The sequence below is a fragment of the Balearica regulorum genome, chromosome 20, assembly GCF_011004875.1.
Source record: "Balearica regulorum gibbericeps isolate bBalReg1 chromosome 20, bBalReg1.pri, whole genome shotgun sequence".
In the NCBI taxonomy this organism is placed as follows: Eukaryota; Metazoa; Chordata; class Aves; order Gruiformes; family Gruidae; genus Balearica; species Balearica regulorum.
Window position 1 is genome coordinate 1180759 of NC_046203.1, and position 27826 is coordinate 1208584.

At 57.5% G+C, this 27826-nt stretch overlaps 1 protein-coding gene across 2 annotated transcripts; it reads right to left on the reverse strand.

The window, feature by feature from the left end:
- Positions 1-2375: 2375 nt before the first annotated feature.
- SARDH (sarcosine dehydrogenase) lies at positions 2376-27290 on the reverse strand. 2 transcript variants are annotated; one of them, XM_075772753.1, is made up of 22 exons: positions 26637-27290; positions 26443-26566; positions 25346-25667; positions 24563-24741; positions 23832-24011; positions 23168-23291; positions 22863-22963; positions 21531-21635; positions 20944-21073; positions 18560-18646; positions 18342-18432; positions 16186-16327; positions 14476-14559; positions 13573-13686; positions 12904-13042; positions 12357-12470; positions 10743-10890; positions 10304-10397; positions 5892-6054; positions 5397-5565; positions 4796-4931; positions 2376-2932 (listed from the first exon to the last, which is right to left on the reverse strand). In XM_075772753.1, the coding sequence occupies exons 3-22, from the start codon at positions 25659-25661 to the stop codon at positions 2807-2809; spliced, it is 2742 nt and encodes a 913-aa protein (XP_075628868.1). In that variant the 5' UTR covers positions 25662-25667; positions 26443-26566; positions 26637-27290; the 3' UTR covers positions 2376-2806. The 2 variants fall into 2 exon arrangements, with proteins under 2 accessions (XP_075628868.1, XP_075628867.1); XM_075772752.1 differs by having other exon boundaries at positions 26443-27290.
- Positions 27291-27826: the final 536 nt, after the last annotated feature.

The window sequence follows — 27826 nt, forward strand, 5'->3', positions numbered from 1 at the left end:
TTTAGTGCGTTATTAGTAATCCTGGCTCTGAGTAATGCTGCTTTCCGCCCCCAGAATAATAATGTGGAGGTTTGCTATTGTGCCGAACCCAGTGCGGCCCCAGGGAGGGGGGAGAAGCCTGCTTTCCTGCAGGGAAACTGAGGCACAGAGCAAAGACCTGTGTGGGAGCAGCATACAAGCCTCTCCAGTGCCCCACAGTCCCGTCTAGCTCAGCTCCATGGGCACTCTCCCACACCGGCACCCGTGGCAGGGATGGAGGGAGGGATGCCACGATGCCCACCCCGTACTCGCCTCCCCGCTGCAGGGACTGAGCTCCCTGCTGCGCTCCTCCTCCCACTCCCCCGTGCTGGGGATTATTCGTCTTGACGCCACCAGATGCCAATGGCCGGGAACAAATGATACCTCTGCGATGGGTTTAGAAAGGGGGAGGGATGGGAGGGGGGAGACGGAGGGGGAAAGACAAACCTTTTGGCAGGAAAAATGTCTCCATTAAATATCTAAATGTTAAAAAAAAAAAGAAAAAAAAAGAAAAAAATTGCTTTTTGCTGTTGAGCTCCAAAGGGAAAATATTCGGGAGGAGCAGAGGAAAGGCCGGCGGTGCGGCAGGAGAGCCCGTCCATCCCAGCCGGGCGCCTGCCCCTCGCTGCCTTGGGGTGGGTGGGATCCGGGCAGGGCAGCAGCCGAAACGTGCCCCCCCGGCCACCTTGGCTTAAGAAAAAGAATCTCAAGTCAGAGCACCGTGGATCAGAAAGGCCTTTTTGAAGCAAAACATTATCTTTGCAGGCACACAGTGGATCCCTGGCTCGGCGGGGAGGCAGCGTGCTCGGTCCCTCGTTTATCCCCAGGACACACGGACAGGACCGCGGCCACCCCCTCCTCTGTCCTCCACCTGGGCAGAATCAGGGAGTGCAATCAGCTCTTATTCAGAGAAAAATTCACCCCAATCTTGGTTTCGAATGTTTCCAGTAAAACCAAAGCATTTGAGAGTTCATGCTTTTGCCCGTGGCGCTTGTTGCATGAGGCTAAGGAATTGAAATCAGCTCTAAAAAGGGTATAAACCAAAGAAACCTAGTCAAGGGTAATAAAGTGAAAAGCATGCAGCGTGATTATTTCTTCAGGCAGGTGAAAGCTTCAGCAGAGATCAGGCCCTTGCTGTGCCGGGGGAGATGGAGCCCAGCAAGGAAACCGGAGCAAGAGACCAACACAGGGACAGGCTGGGAGCAGCCACCCCTTCCCCTTAGCCGTGGGGGGTTCACGGGCTGCGTGCATACGATGAAAAACCTTCCCTGACACCTCCGAGACCGGCTCGGCGGCTGCGGGGCTGGCAGCACCAGCTCAGCCCCTGCGTGCATCCCCCTCTCCCGTGGGAGCTCAAAGGAGCCACCTCCAAGGTGACCTGCAGGGAGATGCCAGCAGAGCAGACGGGACCACGGAGGGCCAAGGGCAGCCCTGGTGTCGGTGCCCCGGTCAGTGGGCTTACGCCACAGCACTGAGCTGGTCCTGTCCGTACCGGGAGCAGCGCAGAGGACACGCAAACACAAACAAGTACTGGCAAAGCAGCCGTGGGCCAAAACACATTCATCAAACTCTTTTCCTTCTCCTATGAACCCAGACACCCCCCCCACACCCCCAGGACCCAGATTCCAGCGGCACTTGCCTTCCGGAGTTTCTTTCACTCCCTGGGGCACGGCACCAGAATCTCTCCCCAGTTCAGCATCGAGGGGCTGCACGGCCCCACCGTGTTTTCCTCATTTCAAACCCAGGGGCTGGCGCAGGCTGGCAGCCCTCCCTGGGCACCAACGCGCTCCCGGTGCCACGGCCAAAACCTGGGACGGGCCTTTACTCTCGCGAGGTCAAGGACAAGGTTATCGGTCAGGTCTGGGGAGGATCGACGCTCCTCACCTTCCGCACAGCCGTCACACAAGCCACGACAGCACTCGAGCACCATGGACAAACCGAAGCAGGCACTGAACACCCCAGGGCTGATTTTTTAAAGGGTCTTAGGTGCTCATTTCCACTGAAGACAACAGAAGTCGGTGTTTAAACTCCCTTCGGACTTTGGAGCCACAATAAGCGTTTTGCCAAAGCAGGACCTGAAGCTCTGGCTGTCACCAGAGTGAGATGGGATGGAGGGATGAACCTGTGCTGGCAGAGATGGGAAGAACACGCCTGGAAAGCCCCTGGGTAGAGCCAACAATTTCACAGCGCAGAAGAACCCTGCAGCGGGCAGAACATCCATGGTGTGAGCCTGGGCAATGGCCCTGGTCCCCTGCCCCTTCCCTCCATGGCCTCCACAAGCGCTCCCACCCCAGCACCCCAGGGCACAGCCAGGACGAGGTGACACCCACCGGAACAGGGACGCGAGAGACGGCAGGTTTGGAGGTTACAGCTGTATTAACAGCAGAGTTAGTTTAAAAAATTCATTTCCAGGCAGCGTGAAACTACATTTTGGGGGAGAGAGTTTCCAGCAAAGTCAAAAATTGAAACCATTTCATTTGCAGTCGAGCAAAACACTGTTTTCAGGCCAATTAACCCGTGGAAAAGAATTATTGCTGTACTGGTACTGCTGCGCTTAGAAAACACAGGAACAAAATCTTTAGACTCTTTGGAATCTCTTCCCCTCTAATTTGACCCAAATTTGCTCGATGAGTTCACTGCAGACATTTGCCCAGCTCTCCCAGCAGACCTGGGAGCCAGCTGGGGCACTCGGGGGCTGGGAACTCAGGCGGCAGTTCCCAATGGCATCTTCCCTCTCCCCGTCCCGGTGTCCGCAGGACCCGCTGGCCGGCCCCGTGCTGCCACACTCTCAGTAAAAGCCCTTCACTCGCTTGTTGTCCGGGTCGAACGGGGACTTGGTGTGTGCTCGGGCAGGGTAGGTCACTCCCATCCGCTCCAGCTGGTAGCTGCCGCTCTTCACGAAATCCAGCGAGACCTGCAAGGCAGAGCCACGGCAAAACCCCCGTTAGATGCTGCAAGGCACCGGTGGGGCATCGGCTCCCTGCCAGCATCCCAGCTCCATCACTGGGCAAGCTCCCACGCCAGCCCGCAGACGTGCTTTCCTCAGAAAACCTGGCTCTGCCGTCCCAGGAGGATGCACGGAGAAGAGGAAAATGGATTTTTAAAAGCACTCAGCTAAAAGAAAAATAAAATAAAATGAAGTGTTTAATTTTTTTTGGAGGATGAGTGGTCAGTGCCAGGCAGTGCCAGCAACTGAGACACCCTGGTGCAGGGAAGGGCTGGGGGGGGTCCCGATGCCAGTGTGTTTTTATCACCTGGAAATTGTCAGCAAATCAGCAACAAACAGAATTTTTGTTTCTCTCCTCTCTGCCTCACCCCCGTACCTCTTCTGCTCCTCTGACTCTCTAGCCCTGATGCTGCAGAGACATCCCCATCCTGGATCTCCCTTCCCAGAGCCGGGGAGCGTCACACCCGGTCGCCGAGGGGCCAGATCCATGGAAGGAAACACGGCAAAGCCCTGAGCAGCCGTGCTGGGCACCCCATGCCAGGGAGCTGCAAAGAGGGGGGCTCTGTGTGCCCTCCCAGGGCTTGGGGCTGGCGGGGGGTCTGGGTCCAGCACCAAGCCCCTGACGGGGATGGTAAGGGGCAGGCTCCGGGTGCAGGTCCCCCAGGCCACCCCCTCTCCCTGCACAGCAAAGCTTCCCCCTCCTTCTGCAATCACTGCCCCAACCGAGTGGGAGTTACCCCGTGGCGTGGGGAGACGCGGGCTGCACGTTAGCGTCCGCTGAACGGGCGTTGCTTCCCGGTGGCAGCCAGCCGGAGCGGCCACGCAAAGGACTTGGCAAGGGCTGGGGACCCCATGGCGCGACCACCCGTATGCGGTGCCTCTCCCCAGGGCTGCCATCGCAGCCCCTGCGAAGCCCAGCAGGCAGGTGCCTGCTGCCAGCCCCGCTGGGTGCTGCCGCCGCAGAGCTCTCCCGGGAGCGGGGGTGCGAGCGGGGAGCGCGGCAGGATGGATGCACCGTGGGGATGCACTCAGCGCCGCTCTGCCGCATCGGTGCCTCGCTGGAGGCAGGAGGGGACCGGCCCCCCCCACCCCATCCTGCTGCCTCTGTCACGCTGCCTGGGGCGGGCGGGGGCGGCCGGGAGAGCAAGATGTAAGGGGGGGGGGGGGAAGGGAAGTCTAGGGGGGAACATTCCCCGTGGGGAAAAAAGGAGGTCCCTGGGGGCTGAGGGGGCAACTGGAACACAAAACCACTTGACCTGGGAGCCTTGCACTGATGCAGGATTAAAAATCAAGGCAAGCACGAGGATGAAAGCACGAGCAGATGCACTGCTCTTGGCTGGCAACAGGGAGGGTCCCTGGGGGTGTCATCCACAGCCTCTGTCCCCACTCGGGTTCCCTGGCCTCTGCCTACAGCACGCTGCCTAATGAGGGCATCTGATTTACTATCCAGGAGTCTCCAGGGTTAATTAAGAGCCTGCTGTGCTCCTATTGGCTATTGCTCCCTATAACATAAGTTAATTCACTGTTGCAATTAAATACTCGGTTGCGATTAACATCCAAGGCAGCGCCTGAGCCAAAGAGCATTTGTGAGACCACGCAGAGCGACAGCCGGTGGGACCGACCTCGGCGCCGAGCCGTGGCATCCCTCACCCTCCGGCCTCCCGCGGGGGAACCAGGAGGGGGGCTGCCCCATCTCGCTCCCCAGACGACAGCAGGTTTGCACCAGGTTTGTGCATATGGCTTCAAAACCAAACAAGTGCTACGCTCCCCCCCGGCAAGCCCCCGCTGCGGGGAAGGAGGTGCAGCCATCGGCAGGGGGTCTGTACTCACCGGGCCCCCTGCGGGGTCACGGATGTAGCCGTAGGCGATGGTTTTGTCGATGGCAAATCCGAAGTCTGCCCGACGGATGTGGCCGACCACCTTGCCGTCCCGCCAGACCGCCTCCAGGCCAAACATCGGCACCTTCCTGCGAGGCGAAGGCAGAGCTGCTGTCAGCAAAGCCCCATGCCGGGACCCCACGAGGGAGAGGGGCTTGGGGAGACCGGACCCCAGCTCTGCCCCGGGCCAGCCCACGTGCCAGGGCTCCTGCTGCCCACAGGTTCATTAACCTCCCCACGCCGATCCCAGGCGCTGGCAAAGCCCCCCCAGCTCAATTTGCAAAACCTCCCGCTGTTCCGGGTGAAACAAGATAAACCCACTCCTTGTCACACCATTTCCAGCTCCCATTAAACATCCAGCAGGGAATTTGCAGTGGGATTTAAATTAGAGATGGAATTAGAGCATGGAAAACAGATGAGCTGGCTTGCAACTGAGCTCCATGTGCGTGCCTGGGCGCAGGGGTGGGTGGGGATGGCTGAAGGTGCTCGTCCCGGAGTGGCCACTGGCATTGGGTGCTGCCTGGCGTTGAGCAGAGCCCAGCAGTGGTACTCACTCCTCGGTGGTGAAGCAGACGAGGCGGCGGAAGATGCCCTTGGCTTTCTGAACCTCCACAGCCTCCCGGCCCAGGAAGGGGATGCCGGACTTGAGCTTGCAGGTGAAGGCTAAGCCTGCTTCTAGCGGGGTATCGTCAGGGCGCAGGTCTGCGTGCCAGTGCCTGTACCCTGCAGAGAGCAAGCATGGGTCACCCGGCCTCTCCCTGCCAGGGCAGCAAGCCCAGGGTGAGCAGCATCAGGGGACCACGATGTCACCCCTGCCTCTTGGACACCCCTGATGCCCTCTATTCACTTGACCCTGGACAAAGCACCCTCGAGAGGAGCCCGTACTGGGGAAGTCTCGGCAAGGAGTGCTGGGGCAGGTAGCACCTCTGGCAGGAGCTGCCAGACCTCCAGCCACACTAACCCACCCACAAAGCTGGGAAAAACTACTTTGCCCTGGTCCCCCGGACGGAGGCAAAGCAACGAGCGCTGCTGTAAGGAAAGCAAGAAACCTTTCTCGATGCTGAGGCTGTCGATGGCTCTGTAGCCAGCGTTGGTAATGCCGTGCCGGGCACCCGCCTGCATCACCGCCTGGTAAACCTTCACGCAATCCGCCTTGGGCACGTGCAGCTCCCAGCCCATCTCACCGACGAACGACAACCTCATGGCACGGACCTGCAAAATGCAAGAGGCCAAACACCCCTGGGGACGGAGCTGTGCCGTGCGGGAGAGGCCACGGAGCCGCCCGTCACCACGGTGGGGGGAAAGTCGGCTCAGCTGGGAACGTTGTGCGAATGCCCTGCTTTGGTGGAAGGCATTTCTTTGTGCAAAGTGCACAAAGTCAGAGTCGGACTGAATTTCTCATCTCTGGACAGCCTAAGCTTGGCACCTGAAACCCAGCTATTGTCAGGAGGGATGGAGGGGGCTGCGTTCAGCATCCTCCAGCCACCCATCCCAGGGCTGTCGCACCAGCTGGGCTGGGGTTAGACGTGATGCTCCGGCTCCAGCCGGGCTTTTGTCTCCCTCTGCTGATCCATCAACGCCAGAAGAAAGCCCACAGGCACCCCCAGCCCTGCGTCTCCCCAAATCAGCCCGTCAGATGGGGAAGCTGGTTCCCAGCAGGGCTGTCCTGCTTTGGGGCACTTCGCGGCTGCTGTCCCCTGGGGATGTCCCCCACTCAGGATGGTGCTCCCACGGCAGAGGCACCCAAAGTCTCTACAATGTCGGGCAGGGACTGAGCCCCGCGTCCCAACCCGTGCCCCGCTCACCCCAGGGGGATGCTCAGGTTTCCCCAGCGGAGGTTGTGCCCCAAAGCTTTACTCTCTGGTGCCAAATCAGCTCAACACTGAATGCACGAAGCCCCAAAGAGGACTGAGCAGATCAGCACAGGGGACTCGGTGCTTCTCAGGGGAAGCCTGGTCCCTGGAGATCTCCTTCCCTGCCTGCCCTCCTGGGGGCACAGACCTCCCAGCCATACTGGGATGCCCTGCCCGTGTCCCTCCTGCTTCTTGCCCGGGCAGGCTTGCCTGCATCCTCCCGGTGTCCCCACTGAGCCAGTCTGCATTCCCAAAGCTTTCCAGGCTGGTTGCAGCCACCCCGGCTTGGGCACCTTCCCTGGAGATACCCCTTGAGTCTGAGCTGCATTTCTTTCTGCTTCATCCCTTCGGATTTCTCCGCTTCCTCCCCCACAAACCCCCTCTGTTTCATCCCTTCGGATGCACATCAATTGCAAATGCACACCTCACCTTGGGAGGGAGATTTTTCACTCCACACAAAGGTGTCACCTAATTAGGGAACAGCCTGAGATCAAGCCGCCGCAGCCAGCTACCATCCTCATCGCGGCAGGAGATGCTCTGGGGCTTGACAGGCAACTTCCCGGCTCATTAGCCCTGCCTGAGACCCAGCAGTCAGCGCCACAGCTAAAGTGCACTCTACTTTCAGGAGCAAGTTACTCCTGGGAGAAACTTCCCGATAAACCACCACTGCTCCGGGGGAGCGAACATCCCATCAAGAGCGGTGAGGCAGAGCAGTGCACCATAGAAAACAAGTACCCTCAGGAAAAACGGGGTGCCAGTCATCAGCTTTGCACAGGCAGGGGTTGGGGGTTGCACCCACATGTGCGTACCCCAGGCAGGGGTGGGCACCCCACCACGGAAGCCAAGGGGGATGTCAGGGGCTGGGCTCAGCTGCTCCAGCCAGCTTTCTGCTAAATTCCCCTAGGATCAGGTTTTTCTGTTAGATTTCAGCTGGAGCTATGAAATAGCATCAATTCCTGGGTCTTTCAACAGCAATTCAAAAGCATTTTAAGTATGCTAGAAAATGAAAGCCTGAACTTTACCCTGCATCCAGCAGTGAAATTCAAAGGGAGACCTTTCTCTGCTGTTCAATACAATGAGAGATGCTATATATAAACTCACAAACCAATCGGTAATTTCCAGAGTCATTAACTCTGCTGGAACTCTCCTTTCACTCCAGCTGATTTTGTTCAACTACTGAGTTAATGCACGAAAATCTCAGCGATAACTTTTTAAAGATGTTGGGTTCAGTTTAATCCCCCTGGAAGACGATAATATCAGTGAAGGCTTCAGCCTGCTGTCCTGAGAAACCCTCCTACTCTAATTTCGGCGTGGGATGGAGCCCCCCCATCTCATCGTGCAGCGAGGACCTGAAGGAGATCTCCCGAAAGGTGACCCCAGCAGCAGGCAGGGAGTGCCCCCCCCCCAGCCCTGAGCCCTCGCACACCCAAGATTTTTCCTACAGTCAGGGCATTTACATCCAAAAGTAGCCACAAAATTTCTACCACCTATTTCTTCCTCGCAGGACCAGATTACTTTTTATAAACTTGAAGCGAAATGTAAATAAACTAGTCCTGCTCTTGAAGATGGGAACATTTACACACCTTTCCCAGGGGATAAGTAGATTATTACGAGACGTTATCAGCTTGCCACAGGCGTGACAGGGGAGGACGTGGGGAGGGTTATAACTCACCGGTGGAGATGAAAATACACCGTGTTGGACAGCCTGCAACAGTGGATTGGCCCTCGGGTCCCCCGTGCCACTGTGCCCCCCCAAGGGACACTGGACACACTGTGCGTTTTCGGCACCCGGAGCACAGGGCACACTGATATTGATGGTTTGGAGGATTAATCCAAGTTGGGCAAAATCTGTGGCTTACTTAAACTGCCCTAACCCTTGGCTAGGCTCTTGCTCACGAATCAAGTAGTCTTAATTTGATTTAGCAGCAATCCCTTCAGCAGCCAGCTGCATTCGAATTAAAGCCACTTTAATTCCAAATGAAAAGTGTCCACGTGCGGCTTAACCCAATTTCACTAATATCCAGTCTGCCTCCAACTCCCTGTTTTCCTGCTGCCTTTTATAAGATTTCCCGCTGCACCTTCACCCCCTCCCATCTCCCATCAGACACCGGCCCCAGAGCCAGAGCAAACGCTGGCTCCTCCGGGCAGGAGAGCGATGTCCTGGGACCGCTGCCTGCCCAGATTTCCCATGGAAAGCATGGGGGGTACAGCCTCTACCCCCTCTCCCAAAGGGCTGGGTTTGAAATGGAAGGAATATTTCATATGGGGTAAACATCAATAAGAAACTGAGGCAGAGCTTCTTGGGTAAACCTTGCAAATGATTTTCCCCAATACCGAAATTTGCCAGCAGCAGGTTTTCCCAGAACGTTTCTCTTTTGGCAAAACGACACTTTGTGGTCACCAACTCTTCACTTTAGGGTGTTTCAAGCAGGTTAAACCAGCAGCTTCACACATGACAAAACCCCCAAAAAAACTGCCACCACCCCCTTTCCCCAGGGATAACTTCAGACCACGTTGATCTCCGCTGGACAAAGCCGGGGAGAGGTTTAAGGAGCTTTTCTCACTGCCCTGCACCAGGCGAGCCGGAGGTGTCCAACCCAGCAGGCAGCGCTGAGAAACCTCACAGCAAACCCCAGGGACTGATCTGCCTCTTTGCAACGCAGCAAAGGACACCAAACTGCTTTAGGCTGAGCCTTCCTCCCTCGACACCTCCGAGCGATGCCACGCAATGTGTTAAACCCATCGCTGCGGGTCCCGGCAGAGGCTCCGGGCTGCTGGGCATGGCACATCTCCCGTGGCTTGCTGAGCACTGTCGCACTCAGGACAGCATGCACGTGCCTGCCCTGTGCTCTGCAGGCAAAACGACCTCACCTCCATCTGCAAAACAGCCAGCACCCCCCCACCCATGGCTCCGCACCAGGCACCCAAGCCGGGCAGCGGTGCTGGTTTCCACCATCACCCCAAAGGGCTTCTCGTCCCCTTGCTCTGACACCAAGGGGTTTAGCCCGAGGCGTCAGTGCGGAGCATTACCATTTCTGCGCTTTTCTTGCATAACCGCTGACGTGAGTCCTGAAGTCTGGGCAAATGCCGGATGATCTGCACTTGTACAGAAAGCTTAAGGTTGTCAGACTTCTCCTGTGATCAAATACACCGACTCCGCAGGCTGCCTAGCCCTTACTGCCGGTACTTGACACGCTTTACACTAAATAGTCTCTATTTTTTTTATGAGTAGGGGGAAAAGGAGGGGATCTAGAGTGTCAAATGAATCTCTTTATCACCAGTGTTCACCCCTAATCTATGGAAGGTGTCTCTTGTTCCTCCAACATTGCTGCAAAGCCACAAGTGACCATGTCCTTTGCCCAAGCTCAGTCCAGGCTACAACACTGTCGGGCAGGCTGGGAGAGCAGCCTGCAAGCAAACGGGGAGAAAAATATCCCAGTTTTTGGCCTTTTTCTACAAAATACCCCAACAAAACCTCCCAGCTGCCCACTGCAGCAGTGGGGAGGCAGACGGGATCCCTAGCAGAGGATGCTCGGGTGCGCAGGCTGGCGCACGGTCGCCCCAGTGAACAGACATCCCCGGGGAGCTGGAGGGCCACCCCATCCTACCGTGCATCCTGCAGCCGTGGCAAGTTTGTGCGTGGAGAAGGGGAAAGCTTCGTTGCTGAGGTCGGTGTCGAGCACTTCTTGGAGGACGACGCGGCTGTGGGGAAACAGCAAAGCGGCCGTGGTGAAAGGACGTAGCTTGCCAGCCTGCTCAGGCTACGGCTAAAACTTGCTTTCTCGTCTTGTTGGCAAGACAGACGTCTCCTTCTGAATGGGAGCTGATGTGAGTGATACGCCATGCTGTGAGAGCCTCGAAAGAAATGTCAATTCCCCAGCAAATGGAGCACTGCTCCAGCCAGACCATTGCCTGGTGCCGTGGGACTCACACCAGGACCTGGCATCCCTCCATCCCTCCCTCCCTCCCTGTATCCCTCCATCCATCTGCCCATGGGCCAGGCATCGGGGTGCAAGGAGGGGGCCGTGACGCTCTCCCTGCACTCACCTCAGGGGTCCCTGGATGCTCATCATGCCCAGCTCCTCCGAGCAGTCGAGGAGTTTGCACTGGAGCTTCATGTCCTGCAGCACGGTGGTGATGTGCGACCAGTTGTGCTGAGCCACGGCCCCGCCGATAGCCAGGTAGTAGCCGTCCCCTGGAAGACACCCCCCGGCAGCCTTTCAGGCTCGAGAGCGTTTGGCTGAGGGTGATGCCCAGCTCAGCTCAGGGCTGGTTTTGTTCTCCAGAGACTGAGCTGCAGCCCTGAGCCTCTTCAGCTTGCACAGCCCAGGGGGGACCACCAAAAAAGGGGAGGGTTAAATAGTGCTGGGGCAAGGGAGGGCTTTGGGGCTCTGCTAACATCCACGCTGCCTTTTACTTGGCTCATTAAAACCTGAAAGAAGAAAAGGTAAAAAAAGCTGGCTGAGCCCTGGAGGTGCCTGTGTGTGCGTGAGCATCATGGAAAGAGGAAAAACTCTTTGTGCCTTGAGACCAACAGCAAAAGCATCTGCTCTTTCGTCCCAGTACACAGCAGATGCCAAAGTGCGGAGGGAGCCGGGAACTACAGGTGGGAGGAGGGAAGGCTGCAGTGACCGGGCTGTGACCAGTGCAGGGGCTGCACCGTACACGAGGAGTTTCATCTTGTCAGTAATTCTGGGTGGGAAAATCCCCAAGGATGTGGTTTGGGAGCTGATTAATACATAATCAATCTTCCTTCTGTCTTTCCTGCCTCTACAAAATTGCTCTCTGATAGTCTGTCATAATGATAATAAGTGCAGCCACCTACCGTAATTGGAAAAATAGACTTCGCTGCGATTAAACTCCTCCATCACCCGACAAACCCTGCAGCTCTGCCATCCGCTTCCCGTCACCCTTCTGCCCCCGGCGAGCACCCCAGACGAGAGGGCTGCAGGATTCGCCCGTGGGGAGGGAAGAGCTCACCGGCACCCGACCGCGCCGGGGCAAAGACAAGATCTCCCCTGCAATACCCACCGCCCCGCTGCAGGGCTGGTCCCTTCCGAGCAGCCACTCCGAGGGTGACACTGCGTGGGGACGGGGCATCCCAGCACAAACCTCCCTTGGGCGCTGGGCAGCGCTGCCCGAGACCAGCTCAGTGCCCTCCTGTGCTGCTGCTGCTGCTGCTGCCTAATGCCATTTCTGCCCTCTGGGCTGACTGCTCTGCTTCCATTCAATTCCTCTTTACTGCAGCTGATAAGGACTTGGGGAAAGGTCAGAGCCGCCAGCCGGGGCTGGACAAACCCAATAAGGTGGATGAGCAGTGCAGGCCCCTGGGGACAAGGGGGATAATCGAGTTACAGGGACCGAGGGGTGGAGGTGGAAAAAGCCAGGTGGCTGCCATTAGGTAAATGCAATCACCCCCGCGCCTGCAGCCCCAAGCGTGGCAGGGATGGAGAAGATGCTGGCAGAACTCCGGGTGAAACTGCTGCCACGGCTGCTCGGGACTGGAAAAGTCTTTGCGTGCATCGATGCAGCTGAAAAAGGCAGCGGGAGAGGGTGGGAGCCGAACTGCGGGAGGGTAAACCCAGCCAGCGATCCGCCCCAGCCCCACGGCAGCTGCAGAAACGCGCCCGCCTCCAGCATCGCCGTGCTCAGGGCTTTTACCTTCGAAGGTGGGGGCCAGGGGGGAGGCCGGGTCCCCGGGGCTGATCCGGCTGACAGTCAGGTCGCTCTCCACGCCGCCCCGCTTGTTCAACATGCAGGTGTACACGGTCGAGCCTGGGGGAAGGAGACGGGCACCGCTGCCCATCAGCCAGCCCCAGCATACAGCCCCAGCCCCGGCAGAGAGAGGACGGTACCAGGAAAATTAGCCCTCATCCCTACCTCAGCTGCCACTGCCTGGGTATGCCCTGAGGGGATGTCCCAGCACCAGGAGGAAGACAGGAGCTGGGCTTTCCCCCCGAGATCCCTGTGAGGAGCTGAAGCTGCACCTTGGAAATGCCATAAGCTGCCTCCCAGCCCCAGAGAAGGGGGCGGCTTCTCCCCGGGCAAACCGTGGCTGCCCAGGGCTGTGCTTGATTTACCCCGGTACTCATCACATCTCCAGCTGTGAGGCACAGCTGGAGCCAGAGGGTTTTGGTGCAGGATGGGCTTTCCCAGGGCAGCGCTCAGCAGAGGCAGCGCAGCCGAAATCAGGGGGCTGAGCCGGTACCTGGTGCTTTGCTCACGTCGGCAGTAAACAGCCAGTTCGCTGCTTTGGTTGCTTCAGGACCAACCAGGTAGAATTTCCCAAAATAAGACATGTCGAAGAGCGCCAGGGCATTTCTGCACGTTAAGCATTCATTCTTGATCTACAATTAAAGGAAACACACCTCTGAATTTGAGCCATATTCTCACTCCACAAAGAGATACACACGTTAAAACCATTTCTGTAATGGGAAACAATACCAGGACACTTGCCTGGTGCCTTTAAAGGCTGTAAGGCTTCAAAACACTCCTGAAAAACCAGTTATTAAACAGAGCGAGTCTGACAGACCTTCCTGTCCCCAATCCTATTCTTTATGTCACAACACAGTGACAATTATCAATAATAACAGTTAGATTTTATGAAATTGGGTATTTCCCCCAAGCTGGCCTCAACTCTCATTTGGGAAAGCAGCAGTAAAATCCCTGTGGCCTCTCTGCCGAGGTTTTCGAGCATGGGCTATGCATTTCTCTTAATCTTTTTGGAACGTTTTCCCCAGTTTTGGGCAAAGCTCGCTGCTTCCCCTCCCTCTGAGCCTCACCAACTCCACCCAAAGCAGCGGTGTGTCAGGGGCTCTGCTGCTTCCAACCCCCCCGGCTCCAGATGTGCCCAGCGGTTTTAGCCCCCCCCACTCACGATATCATGGTGGGGGGGGAAGTCAAAGGTGTACTCGTCCCCCAGCAGCCGGTTGTAGGTGTAATCCCTGTGGCGCTCCTGGCCGTACGCGCCGTAGTAGTCGTAATCCAGGACCTGGCCGGGGGGGAAGCGGGAGGATGGGGGCAGTGAGGAAGACGGCATGAGGCTGAAGCCGAGGGGCTTCTCCCAGTCATGTTCACCCCATGCCGGGAGAGGAGCGAGTCTGTGCAGGACCTGGTTGTGGTGATGGGTCCCCACCCCGGCATCCCTGCCCACAGTGATGGGTCCCCACCCCGGCATCCCTGCCCGCAGTGATGGGTCCCCACCCCGGCATCCCTGCCCATGGTGATGGGTCCCCACCCCGGCATCCCTGCCCGCAGTGATGGGTCCCCACCCCGGCATCCCTGTCCATGGTGATGGGTCCCCACCCCGGCATCCCTGCCCGCAGTGATGGGTCCCCACCCCGGCATCCCTGCCCGCAGTGATGGGTCCCCACCCCGGCATCCCTGTCCATGGTGATGGGTCCCCACCCCGGCATCCCTGCCCGCAGTGATGGGTCCCCACCCCGGCATCCCTGCCCGCAGTGATGGGTCCCCACCCCGGCATCCCTGCCCGCTGCTCTCTTCCATACACAGAAGTGAGATCAGTGCCTGTTGTTTGGGAGCATTGCAGGCAGATGCTGCCTGTTGCAGAGGGACAGGCAGACACAACACACACACGGATCTCACTCTTACTGCTGTTATAGCGAATTAAAGCCCAACAGCTTTTATGGACCCATTTTGGGGACATGCAACTGCTTGCAGCCTATCGCACCCCCTGCACTCGCAGGATGCATCCTACACGCGCCAGGCGTGGCCGGTACCCTGCGGGCTGACCAGCCCCCAAAACGCGTGCTGTGCTTACAGGGGCTGCTCCCCCGGGGCTGAACCAGCCGGGCCTCTCCCAGCCATGCCGCTCCTGGAAAACACAGCCCTGTCGCAGCAGCTCCTATGCAAACAAAGCCAGAAAAATAGGAACAAATTGTTAAAAAAAAGCCTTTTCACTGCTTTTTGAGCAGTGCCCTGGCTGCCCTTCCTGAGCACGAGTTCAAGACCCGACTTGTGACCCCTTGGCTTTGGCTATCAGCAGCCAAAATCAGCTCTGTGGTTTGTCTTTTCAAACAGTGGCAAACCCCAGCTGCCTGCAAACTCGCTGATATTTCTGCCCCCCAAGAAAGGTATTTGCCTCGATGGCAGCCGACTGGCAGGAGTCCGGCACCCAGCTGTGCACCCCACCAAAACTTGCACTACGGTGCAGGAATTACTGACCGAGAGATGCTAAATCCAGAGAGCAAGATTCCCCCATGATGTTTACAAGAGTAATTATATAATAACATTTAAGATTTATATGGCAACCTTCTCATTCCTCCTCTGTGCTCTCAGGAAAAATCTCTCTGCACGCAATTAATTAGGGATCCATTAAGATATTTTTGTTTGGTGCCTCTGTTCGGAAAAGAATAGATTTTGTTGAACGTTTCAGAAATGATTCAGTGCCTATTTATAAAACACAGCACATGTTCTGGAGCTGCATGTATAAATACCAGGCTGTCAGTCAAATGGGCATCGCTTATTAGACATGCTATTAAAAAATAAATTGCATCCTCGGTGACAGAAAACAACTGAGCTGTCAACCAAACACCGGGGGCCGGCGGGGAGGGATGTCTGTTTTACTGCTTGAGCCTCTGCTCTCCATCAGAAGAGGAAGGGTGTGATAGGGATTAGAGACAAGCAGAAATGGGCGTGAGAAATGCGGCTGCTCCTTGCTGGGGCTGGGGCTGGCAGTGATGGGGTGGGATGAGGCACCGGCCCCGGGTGACCTCGAGCATCTCGGAAGAGCTGGGTGACTTTGGGGGCTCTGAGCTGCTGCAATGCTGCTGGTGCAGCAAACCGCTGGAAACTGGGGTTTTTTTCTCAAGTGCTGCATCTTGAAAGTGTTCGCCTATGGAGATTTGTGCAAGGAAGCAGCTGGTGAAGGCAGGAGCAGGGAGGAGCCCTGGCTGGTGGCCCCAAGGAGCAAAGCCAGCAGGGACTTAGGGGGTGCTGGCAAAAATCACCTCCATGGAGGCACAGCTGCTCCCCACTCTTCCTGCAGCCCTCCCCGTGACCTGGGCTTGCTCCACATTGCGAGACACCATTCTGGGGAGGAAAAGCTGCTGCCGAGCTGTGAGCGAGGCACGGCAGGACATCACCGTGGGCGTCCTGCACCCCACAGCCGAGCTGGGCTGGCAGTGAATGAAATAAGCCTCCGAGCCCCTCTCGCCACTTTTCCCTTGCCCAGCGACCATCACCAGGCTCTTAAGCCATATCTGCTAAGTTAAAGCTTAGGGGAATGCTTGCCATCTCTAGCATTAAACTGTCCCTGGCCCCAGCACCCTCACAGCACGCACCCGGCAAGCTTTGGGATTCAGCAGGGATCTTCCCAGGATGGATGGATGGGAGCACGGACACAGCACGCTGCTTTGGAGAGCGATACAGCCGCAGCTGCTCCTTGCCACCTCTCTTTTGCTGCAAGGATGCTTCGAGGGTCTCCCATCGCTCCTCGCACGACAGCCCGGGTCGGGGTGCGCGTCCTCACCTCGTGCAGGGGGTCCTTCCTCACGTTGCGCCCCGCCAGCGGCTCGTCGTGGGGGAAGACAACGGAGTAGTTCTTGGCGTAGGACTCGTGGCTCCGCTCCCGGATCCAGCGGTTGTTGTCGGTGAGGGAGTGGTGAAACCTCCTGGAAGGCAGGGAGAGGGCAGCGTCCGGATGAGCCCACCGGTTCATGGGATGCTTCCTCCCCCCGGCATGGCCCTCTTGGCCAGATCCAGATGTGGATGCAGCTGCTGTGGTGTAAAATTGCTACTCCTGCACCCGTTTCGTGGGTAGGAGAGCAAAGGAACCAAGCGGGGCTTGGTGCTGGCCATGCCGCAGCGCTGCCCACCACAGCCCCGCTAAGCTCCCCAGCCCTGCTCCAGGCACAGAGCGACTGGGAGCAGAATGTAGCCCTGCTGGGAGGGAAAAAAGTAAAAAAAGAGGAGAATTGAGGTTAATTCTGCTCCGCTTCAGCATGGAGCTGGCCTCTGAGCACGCCTCATGCACAGCCCAGGTTTAAACGCAGCCCTGATGAGGGAAGGAGCCCTGGACATTCCTTACATTTTTCATCCAATTCTCCCTAGGCTGAAATATAAATAAAACCTGAAGCATTTTAAATTTGTTTGACATATTTTCACCTTTCAAACAGAAAAGCTCCTTGAAGGAATGTGCCAGCTCAGCACGCGCTCAGGTCGTTATTACCAGAGACCTATAACTCACGGAGAGCAGCCCCAGGCGCCGGTGGCACCTTTCCCGTCCTCCGCCTTCGCAGGCAGGGGAGCGCGGCTCTCCGAATTACCACCGGCTCCTCTCCAGCCCAAAGCCCCCAGGTCTGGAAAAAGGAAGGCAGGCAGCAGGCAAGACAAAATGTCATTTACAGCATCTTTTAAAACAATACTTTCAGCTTCCCTCCCTGCTGCCTGGGTGCTGAGGAGAGGCAGGGCACCGGGGCTGAGCCCTGCAGCGGTGCAAGCAGTGCTCCCCAAAAGCAGTTGTGGGCTCGCTGTGAGGGCAGCTGCCTCTTCTGCCAGCGCGGAACAGGCAGCAGGTGACACACGGCGTGTCACCAGCACCCACCGCTGCCCCGCCAGCCCCAGCCCCTGCACCGACATGCTGAATTTTTGACAGCGGCAAGAGGAGCAACAGCTGCCAGATGAAATATTTACAAGTGAGTGTTTTGAGAGGATAAATATTTAAATGTGTGGAGAAGGGAGTTATTTAAAGAGGAGCTTAGTAACTGCCATCAAAAGAGAAAAAAAACGGGTCTGATGTCAGCTTGATGACGGGGCAGATGGGATACGGGGATGCTCAGGTAATGCAAGGGCTGGAAATGTCTGAGCAGGGCCGGGTTCCCACGGCGCAGGTCAGCCCACGACGGCTGCGGCCGTGCCAACCTGCCCGTCCGACGGTGCGGCAGTGCCAACCTGCCCGTCCGACGGTGCGGCAGTGCCAACCTGCCCGGGGATTTCTCCTTCCCGGGCTCGGCCCATTGCTGGCTGCGGGAGGCATCTCCCGCTGAGCTCTGCAGGCACCAGCACCGTCCTCTCTCCTCCCAGCCCGAGTCGATGGGGTGTTTACCAGCTTTGCCACTAAAGCAATATGATTTTAAAAGCTTTGTCCCTGACAAGGTGGTTGCTGTCGCTAGAAGCCCTATAAGAAAGCCCAAACTCAATCAAATATAATCAAACAAGTCAAAAGCAATTACAGAGCCAACATCTGCACAGTCAAAACTCCTGGCCCATGTCGTGCTGCAGATCGGGGGGAGGAAGCTAATCCTTCTGTTGAAATCGTCACCCTCGATTATTAACTTAGAGGATTAAGCACAGCACTAATTGAACAACAACAAAACCCAAACGTAATTACCCTGTCCTTTCCCATCACCGCAATCTCCTCATGTCTGATGGAAGCTGTTTGCGCAGAAGCGGAATGAGGCAAATGAGATAAACCTCATGTGTAAATTCATTAAAGCCATTGAGCGTAATTGATTCCAGCTCCTCGGAGGGACACAGGCTGTGGCACGGACACTGCCCAGACACCCACCCCCGATGCCAGCATCCAGCCCTGCCGTGAAACCCGTGCCCAAGGACCACCCAGGGATGAGGGGTATCAGCCAAGGACCCCCCAGCCCACAGGGACCTGGGGCAGCTGGGCTGACTTGCCTGATGTCATAGCCGTACATGTCCTTCTCCGGCCGCCCGTGGATGATCCAGTGGGCCAGCTCCCTCCCGCAGCCGCCTCCCAGCATCATCCCTGGGGGAAGAGGCGAGGATCCGGATGAGGCCAGGAGGCCAAGTGCGGCTGTGGGTGCTGGGCTCTGCCCAGGGTACGACGACCGCATTGGGACGCGTGAGGTGGGATCCCTTCAGGTGTCTCTTACCGGCGCTGTTGAAGCCACAGCCAAGGAAGAAGCCTCGGACCTCTGGAGCTTCCCCCATGAGTGGCTTGTGGTCAGCCGTGAACGACTCTGCAAGACAGAGAGGGGGATGTGCCAGCGAGGCCAGGACAGGCGTTTTGGGGACACATCACACACTTTAGGAGCGGGGTTCCTACAGCTTCCCATGCTGGCCTTTGTCTGCTCCTGCTCCCAGAGAGGTCGATGGGGCCAGAACTGGACCAACATTGAGCACTTCCCAGCATCTCAGCTCGGGCATCCCCCACCCGCACCTCTCCAACAACGCCCAGGCAGCAGAGGCCAAAGGGAAGGCTGCCCTGGTACTGGGATGCTCAACATCACGCAGGTGTCTTGTGCAGGCTCCTGAAGCAAATATACGTACATATATAGACATATATTTGTTTCAGACGCTTGCATGAGTATACATGCATGCACACACACACACACACACATACGCCCATCGCACTGTCGGTGGCAGAGGCAGGCGCTGGGGGCACGAGGCAGCTCCTCTGCAGCCCTGAGCGTTGGACAGTCTGTCCCTGCACCGACGAGACCCCGGCCTCGGGGTAACTGTGCCCTCCGCACCCCGGGGAGCTCGGCAGCACTCGCTGCACGCCAGCACTGCGAGGGGAGGAACCTCAGCGTTAGGGTTTGGACCGAACATTTGTGAAGCGGAATGACTCCCCAAGCAGAAGGTGCCCGAGGCACTGCCGTGGCTGCAGCAGCCTCTTTCTTCCTCTCAATCCCCCAGTCAAGGGGGTTGCACCGACCTCTTTGTTGCCTCTTCAACATCTGGGCCGTAATTCATTATGATGATTATATTTCACCTTCATTGATTTCTGCTGGGAAATTTCATGAATTTAAGCTACTTCATTCAGCTGAGGGATTGCTGCTGCTGTCGCCCAAGGCTCCTGCGCTAATGATGTCTCGTGCTGCCAGCTGCTGCTCCCCATAGGGTCCCTGTGCAAATCCCCGCTACGGAGGACAGAGCAAAACACCCTGACAGAGGTGTGCGATCCTCCTCCCTGTTTCATGGTGGTTCATCCACCCGTGTGAAAGGAGAGAGGGAAGACAGATTTCAGTCCGGTCCTTCCCCTGCCCAACAATGCCCAGCTTGTTTCCCGTGATCTCTGTGCTCAGGAGACGGCAAGAGCAGAGCCAGAATAATATTTCCACCTTCATCAAAGCAGTTTCTTCACATGCCAACATCCCCATACGGATACACCAGGCTACAAATTGGCTGAGTTAACGGAACACCACCCAGAGCACCGCCCCTTCACCAGCGGTGCACGCCAGCCCTGCTGCCTTTGCACTGGGACGGATGCTGAGTGCTCATACGGGACCTTGGCTTGCTCGGCGGCAGGGCTGGATCAGCAGTCTGAGCAGAAACAGCTTAAACCACCCCGATTCAGTCCGCTTTGGTCCCCTGCTGTTCTGGTCCCTGAAGCTGTTCTGGTGCTGAAATATTTACCGCGCAGCAGAAGGGACAAGTGTTTGCTATTTGCTTCAGCCCAGCGTGACTCAGCTGTCGCAAGCAAACCAGCTGCTGGTTTAAATCAAAAAGCAGAAAAGGAGGAGCGCTGACCCTTCGGAAATGACATTACTGTGCTACAGATACTAGGCATTTATCTACAAGAAGTCAGCTCCCCACCGGAGGCCACCAGCTCTGCTTACACCACAGTTTAACCCAGGGCCAAAGCCTCCACCTTGTACATGGCACGTTTTATCTGCTGCGGGGCAGGAGACGTGCCCCACATTCCCCTTGTACAGCAGCACTGCTCCCTCCCCGAGGGCGTCGAGGGTTTCCTTTCAAGTGCTTCAGCAAAAAAGGGAATATTTAATATTTTTCTTTTATAGCATGTGGTGGATTTCAAGGCCAAATGAAGTGTGCAGGGCTGGGGTTCGATGGCTGGCATCACCGCCAGCTGCCACCGCAGCGATGCTATGGCCTTTAGCTCCACACCAGACAGCCTGTGATGTAAATCTGGTTAAATCTAATGCCATCAGCCCAGAAGCAAGTAGTAAAAATAATAATATAACACTTGGTAAAACAATGGCCACTGCTTGAAAAAAACAATCTGCCCGTTAATTCCCTATTCCAGTGGCCACAACATCGGCTGTAAATCTGTGCTAGCCAGCCCCCCGTTTGGACCAAGGCAACAAGCTCCCCGGATATTCCTCCACCTAGGCTAAGCCTGGGATGCCACCCCTCGGAAGACGAGACCATTGCAGCCAGACAGACCACAGGCGCTCGCTTTCTCTGCATTCAGAGAATTTTTCTTCTCCCCAGGTTATGAAGTTTCCCCTTGCCCCCCAGCAAGATCCTTGGAGGAACGCAGCCGCCATGGTGCCACCGCTGCCAACATTACCTGGCCCGCAGACGGTGGATTTAATGCCTGTTTTCTCCAGCACCGGTACTCTGTTGATGGCACCTTCGATGTGTTGCATGAAAACATCCCAGTCCAGATCAAAGAGGCCAAAAGCAAACTTTTCCGATACCTGAAGGAGGGACACAAAGCAGAGTGCAGCTGAGGGTGTGAGAACTTCTCAGCTCTGGCAGCCTTGGAGACTGTGGAAAATCGAGGCTGCTTTGCAGACTCTGGTTTCTTTGGATTTTCACGAACAGCCCGGCCACACCAAAGGTCTGGGGCAGAGCCCAAGTTAAGACACCTGCACCTGGATAAAGGGAAGAAGCAGCAGGGCAGGGACTGCACGGTGGCCTCTCAATGCCCCCCAGCCCTGTCATCTCGTTCCTGTTGCCTCTGCACCTCTATATACCTACGCCACAGCCAGACCCAAAGGGCGGATGCTGTCCTGTGCTTTCCCCACCGGCTGCACGGAGGTTGGTACCCGCAGGAGCCAGGGGCTGAGGTGCCCACGCCTGCGCCCACCCCTGCAAGGTGGGTTCCCTGGAAACCTGCCTCGTTCCCCTGGAAAACCTCCCGGCACCGCTCACCTCCTCCCAGAAGATGGGGTTTGACTCATATCCACCCACGGAAAGGGCATCGCCTTGGAGACGGAGATACACCGAGGCGTCATGATCGCGAACGTTTGGCATGTTCTGAAAAACGGGGAGGAGGAGCGGAGGGGTGAGAGGGGGCTGAGAGCCGCAGGGAGACCCCAACACTGCCCTGGCTGCACCCCGGCGAGGCTGAGCGGGATGAGCTGGGGGTCTGGGGTGACCTGCCAAGGATGGGAGCAGTGGTGGCTCTGTGGATGTTCCCACAGCCCCGAAATCTGGGTGCCCGTGTTGCCCCAAGAGGATGGCACCCAGGTCAGCTCCAGCAAACCCGGCCAAACCAGGGGCAAAGCCGCATAGACAGGCAGCGATGCTGCGGGCAGCACACCCGCTCACCATGCCTGAGCCCAGGCACTCAAGCTGGAAGCCGAGTCTTGCACAAATCCTGCCTGATCAGCAGCTGACGAACCCCAGCGCTGCGGGCAGGAGCCATGCCGGGGGTGCATCTGCACAAGCACCAGGGCAGCAGCACCTCGGCTCTCCGGCTGCTCCTCTGCGGCACAGGCAGCACCGGGGATGCTCGGGGGAGCGGGAGCAGCCCCTGCGGTTGATCCCAGCATGGAATCATTCCTCTGCCACCCACCTCCGCAGGAGGATGCAACAGCACAACACGCGGGCAGCAGTGCGCAAAGAATGAGGGACTCGTTCTCGTGAATAATGGACAGAGAAACATTTAAATAGCATGGAAGGATCGGTGTAGGGTGTACTGCGATTCATGTTGACAAATGGAATTAAGTGGATTGAACAGGAGGCACCGGGGTCTGCAAACTGCAGCCTCTTTGAACAGTCTCTTTCTCACCGTGTTTGTACAGCACAGCAGAGTTATAAATGTAATCGTTGACACCAGCGCTTTTTAAAATGAGGCACCTCGGACTGAAAAGTCAGAGGCTTGTTCAGAAAGTGTTTGGCATCTTCACGAATGCTGCTATCAGACACCAAACACGTCAGAGACCTTACAGTAACTATACTGAGATGGGAAAAAAAAAAGACAATTATCCTGCTGTTCATAACATTGTTAAATATTAAATACGAGTCTATTAAAGGTAGCCTGATAGTCCTGCTAGGAGGAGAAGGTGCTGGGTGTGCACGTCCCCGGGTGCCTGCAGAGCCTGGCTCACGCCAAAGGCAGGAATGGGAGGGGATGGGGGGTCCCACGAGTCCAGGGTGCCAGGGGGGTCTGTCCCACCACACCCCGCCACGTGCAGGGGGGCAGGAACCCACGCTGCCCTCCAGAGCGGAGGAGCCAATCTGCAGCCGCGCGGGACTGACCTGAATGCCCTCGATGCGCTCAGTCACCACATAGGCGTGATGCATCCCCACCAGCGGCACGTGCACACCGGCCAGCCGGCCCAGCGCTCGCGCCCACACACCTGCGGAGAGAGCAGCCCCGCGCTGAGCACCTCCCCGACCTCCACACCCCGCCGGAGAGCTGCGGCAGTCTGGGGGTGACAGCCAGGTGGGGGGGCCAAGGACTGATGCAGACCCTCCCCAGCTCACGGGATGCAAAGCCACCCCCCGCCCTGCGGCCGCAGCCCCGGTCCCTCACCTTCCTTGCCGTGCTTTGCGCCCCGTACCTGCGCAGTTCACCACGCAGGGAGTCTGGATGGTCCCGTGGGCTGTCTCTACTGCATACACCCTCTTCACCCCAAAATCATCAGCTCTGACCTGGATGCCGGTGACGGGGCAGTTCTCGATGATCTGGTGGCAGAGGAAGGGCAGCAGTAATGGCAGGGTTGCAGGGCAGTGGGACAACCCGGCTCGCCTGCCATCTAGCCCCCAAATCTGGGAAAGGTGAATCTAAGCAGTGGTCTGGCACTGGCCGTCTCCCTTTCCCAACACCTATTACTGTTACCACTGGTAGTAACGTGCTTCTCCTTAACTACAGGCTCAAACCGCTGCTCTGTGTGCCAACAGCTGCAGAGGATGTTTATTTTTTACATGCGCAGGAGTGAAGCAACGCACCAAGGACAGGCTCATAGTCCCTGCCTCAAGGAATGAATCTGCCTTGTCTTGCTCCCAAAGGCCTTTTTTTTCATCCTGTATTTTCCCCGGATCTCGTGGTTCCTGCCAGCTTTGTTGCTGTCAAAGTCGAACAGGACAACATCTTTCTTGGGCAAAGACCTGTTGCTGCAGGAGCAGCTCTGCTCCAGTGGGAAAGGAGGAGCTGGGGAAGGCAGAGGATGGTACCTCCTCCCAGGGTAAACAGGTATTAATTAGTAATTACTAATTAGGAACTACCGTAGCGCCTCTGGCAGTTGCTGCTCTGGCAAGAGTCGAGCAGGTACCAGCTGGATCCATGGTGCCGTCCTTCGGGACGTACAGCGTGCCGTACAGGTCCTCGATGTTCATCAGCGGGTACAGGTCCTTGGTCTGCGATGGGGTGAGGACGTAGGACTCCACGCCGTACACCTTCCCCAGCTGCCAACCGCACAAGAAAACCGGGAGCTCAAGCAGGCAACAAAAGCTTTGCTCATTCCTTGCTGCTGGAGGAGGAGAAGACCCCAGGACCTGTTTATCTCCCAGTTGAGGCAACTGCTGCCCCGAGGCAAGCCCTAAATCCAGCATGGGGTGGGATGGTCTGCACAGATTTCAGGGAATATCATCCCATATTCCCATGCAAGCTGCCTGTGCAATTGGAAAAATGATGCTACCACTCCTGTACAACTGGAAAAATGATGCTACCACTGTCTGAAAGGGCAAGAATCCACGGCCGGATTTAATTTTGCCTACTTTGCCAGCATTCTGCCTGATTTCAGCAGCCTTACAGAAGCTAGGAGGCTGCCCTGGAAGCATAACGCAGGCCACTCGCCGTTCTCCGGGTGGGAAGGCAGGGAAGGCCGCGCTGTTCGGAGACCCCGGTGCTCCGCAGCCGTGGGACCCCAGCCCCGCTCCCGTGGGCAGGAGCTAAACACCACCTCCTGCAGCCCACCCGTCCGGCGGGGGACACACACCGAGGGGCTTCTCCCTACCGACATGAGCCTCTTGTACTCATCGAGGCGCTGCTTGTTGGAGGCGATGAAGAGCCCTCCGTTCTCCACCCAGCCGGCGTGCAGCCCCGTCTCCGCCGGCAGCTCCCGGCTGACCACGTCCCGCGTGTGCGCCAGCAGCTCCACTTCCACGTCGCTGGGACGCAGCTGCCACAGCAGACCTGGGAAACGCACACACAGAGCCCACGGGTGGGACAGGCGGCTCCGCCACCCCCCCCCCCCCACCAGTGCAGGATACAGAGGGGACCCCGCGGTCCCACGCGTGGCGTGTGTCATCCTGCCGGGGATCTTGCTCCATCTCGTGGTGACGTGGGAGCGCTACAGAAATCGTCGGTTTCTGTTTGCCTTGGGCATTAAATGAATGGGGAAAAAAGGGGCTCTGGAGCAGACTACCCCAAAAGAGACAAACTCAGAAAAAGTGTGTTGAATGAACCTCTTCTTGCTCCCCCCTTCCTGCCAAAGAAAATTGGCTTAAAGAAGAAAAAAAAGAGGTTTGGAAATAACCTGTTTTTTTTCTCCTGTGGTCACACAAAACTTTTTAAAAAAAGAAAATTTGGGGGATGTTTTCTTAACAAAAGGTTATGCCAAAAAGAAAAACAGAAACCCTGAAATTCTCCACATTTAAAGCCAAAGCTCTCTGGCATGCCCGGAGCCAGCCTGCGCAACGGATCCTCTCCATGCACATCGGCACATCCCAGACCGTGGGCATCTCCGCGCCCGCCGCCCGCACCCCAGGCAGCACCCGCGCCGTGCCCGCCGCCTCACCGGCCGTGTGCCAGGTGGTGCCCGAGGTCAGGCGGTCCCTCTCCAGCAGCACGACGCTGGTGACACCCTGCTTGGCCAGGTGGTAGGTGGTCTGGCAGCCCAGGCTGCCCCCCCCGACCACCACCACCTCGGCCGAGGGTGGCAGGGGCCGGCTGGGCTCCGCAGTCCCGGAGCCTTCCTCCTTCAGCGTCTTCTGGTATGGGACGCTCTTCTTCGTCGTGGGGCCCGTCGCGCTGCTGAAGGGCCGGGGGCTTCTCCAGGGGGCTGGCAGGCAGCGGGGGGCGGCCGCCCGCAAGGCGCAGGTCACGTAGGACATCTCCACCTGCAAATCCCAAAAACACCTTGCTGGCACGGGTAGGGGACCCTCGGCCAGCCCGACTGCTCGCCACCGTGTCGGTGGTAGCAGCATCTCTGGGTGCTGTGCAAGGGGCTGAGCAGCTCGCGGCGGCTGGAAGGAGCCCTGGGGCACGTCCCTGAGCGAGCTGCTGGGATCCCCTTCCAGCAGGGAAACAGGATCCCGGCCGCACGTGTGTGTGGCTCCCAAACACCCTTCGGAGGGGCCCCGCTTAAAAAAAGAGCTTGGAAATGCACAGGGCACGGCAATGCCTGTGCTCGCTCACGCCTGCAGAAACCATTTTCTTTTTTTCTGTTGTGTTCAGGAGCTGCTTGGCCACAGTGAAGGCACATGGTTTGCCCCTTATCAAAAGAGGGTGGTGCAATGGCTGCTGGTGGGGGACGGGGACAGATCCTGCCTGCAGACACCCCAGCCCCTGCACACAAGTCTCCTGGCCGGGGAAGTGTCTCGGGGTTTGCTCCGGGCGCGTGGTTTTGGGTGTGCAAACAGGGGTGCAGCGGGGGCTCGCAGCCGGCACCAGCCCCCTCCCACGCGAGCCACGGGCTGTGGCTGGGGGCTGCCCGGAGCTCACCCCACTGAGACCCCCCCGCTCGCTGCCACGCGGCCTCCAAAACACCCGCTGTCCCCCCGCAGCCCAGCAAAGCTGCAAACTCCCGCTCGGCAAATCCCGTGACGCCCGCAGGAGTTTCTCGGACAGCCCACGCCAGGTTCCCACCGCCGCGACTTGCCAGGCTCCACTCACCGGCCAGGCTCACTCGGGGCTGGCTTTCCCTACCGCGATGGCCGTGGGGCCCCTGCCTTCCTCCGATGCTCTCCTCCTCCTCCTCCTCCTCCTCTTCCGTGCACGGCCGTCCCTTCGGCCCCCGCTGCAAAAAAACATTAACCAGCGCCGGAGGCTAGCGGAGCCAGCCCAGGCAGCCGGGGACGAGCTCTTACCCCTTCTCTTAGCTCGGCTGCTTCTCAACAAAGAAAAAAAAAAGTCAGGCAGAGTGGAGAAACTCGAAACAGGGAGGAAAATGCTGCTTTTCTCCCCAGCTCGGTTCCCGGCAGAGAACAAACAGCCCAGCTGGGGCCAGTGGGGGCTCGCAGCCTCCGGAGCGCTCGGCGCTGGCTGGAGCCGTCAGCTGGATGCCAGAAAGCAAACACGGCGAGGAAAGGCACCATCTGACCCTCCTGCCAGCGTTCCCAGGAATTACATTTTTTAAGAGCAGAATTAAAATAAAATTACACGTTTCCTAAGGCAGACCCAAGAGCTCAAAGCAAAGGTGGGAACACCAAAAAAATTTAATTTAGAGGGGGTAGGAAAATAAACGTTTGATTTAGATCTCCCAACCCAAAGGTTTATTGTTTCTCCTGCCCAGGACTCGTCCCTGAAATTAAGGCCTGTTTGGGCAGGATACGCAGGTGACGCCAAGTTCTTTGAAGGTGGCTCTGAAGGGCTGGATTCGGATATCTTGGAGGAGCAGGGGTCAGGGCTGAGCCGGGGTTTGGCTGGCGGGGTCGGGGTCCGAGCAGCATCGTCGTCCCTGCAGCGTCCCCCGGGCAGCATCGCCCGCCCATGGCCCCACGGAGCCCCGAGCAGCCCAGGGACAGTGTTTGGGGGGGGTTGGCATTCACCAGCACCATGTCCCTGGGAAGTGCCCGCCCCCCCCGCTGCTCCGGCACGCTGAACACACCGTGGTGCCCAGTCTGCATCCAAATTCCCCCAGTTTGGGCAGGGGTTGAATAGAAGCGGAGGAGTTTGCTTGTTCCCGCATTAGTCCTGTCTCAGGAGCATTTCCCTCCTTCTCCCAAAGATAAAATCAGTTTCTATGTTTTAAAGAGAGAGCTCCAATTCCTCCAGACTTGTCCATGGATTAATTGCTCAAAACAACCGCAAACAAGTCTAAACTCCTGTTTGCAGTGGGGTGTTTCTGTTTGACAGGCCCAAACCATTTCATCAGCACGTACCCATTATAAACGCGACCTTGGGTTAGACCAGACCTAAACCCATGCAAGCCCAAGTACGCGTTCAGCACCCCGAGCCGTTCACCGTGCTCAGGACGGACAGCAGAGAAAGTGGCTGCGACTTCAGTCCCTCCGAGCGCAGGGCTCCGATGCAGCTCAGAGCAGGAACGAGGGTGGTT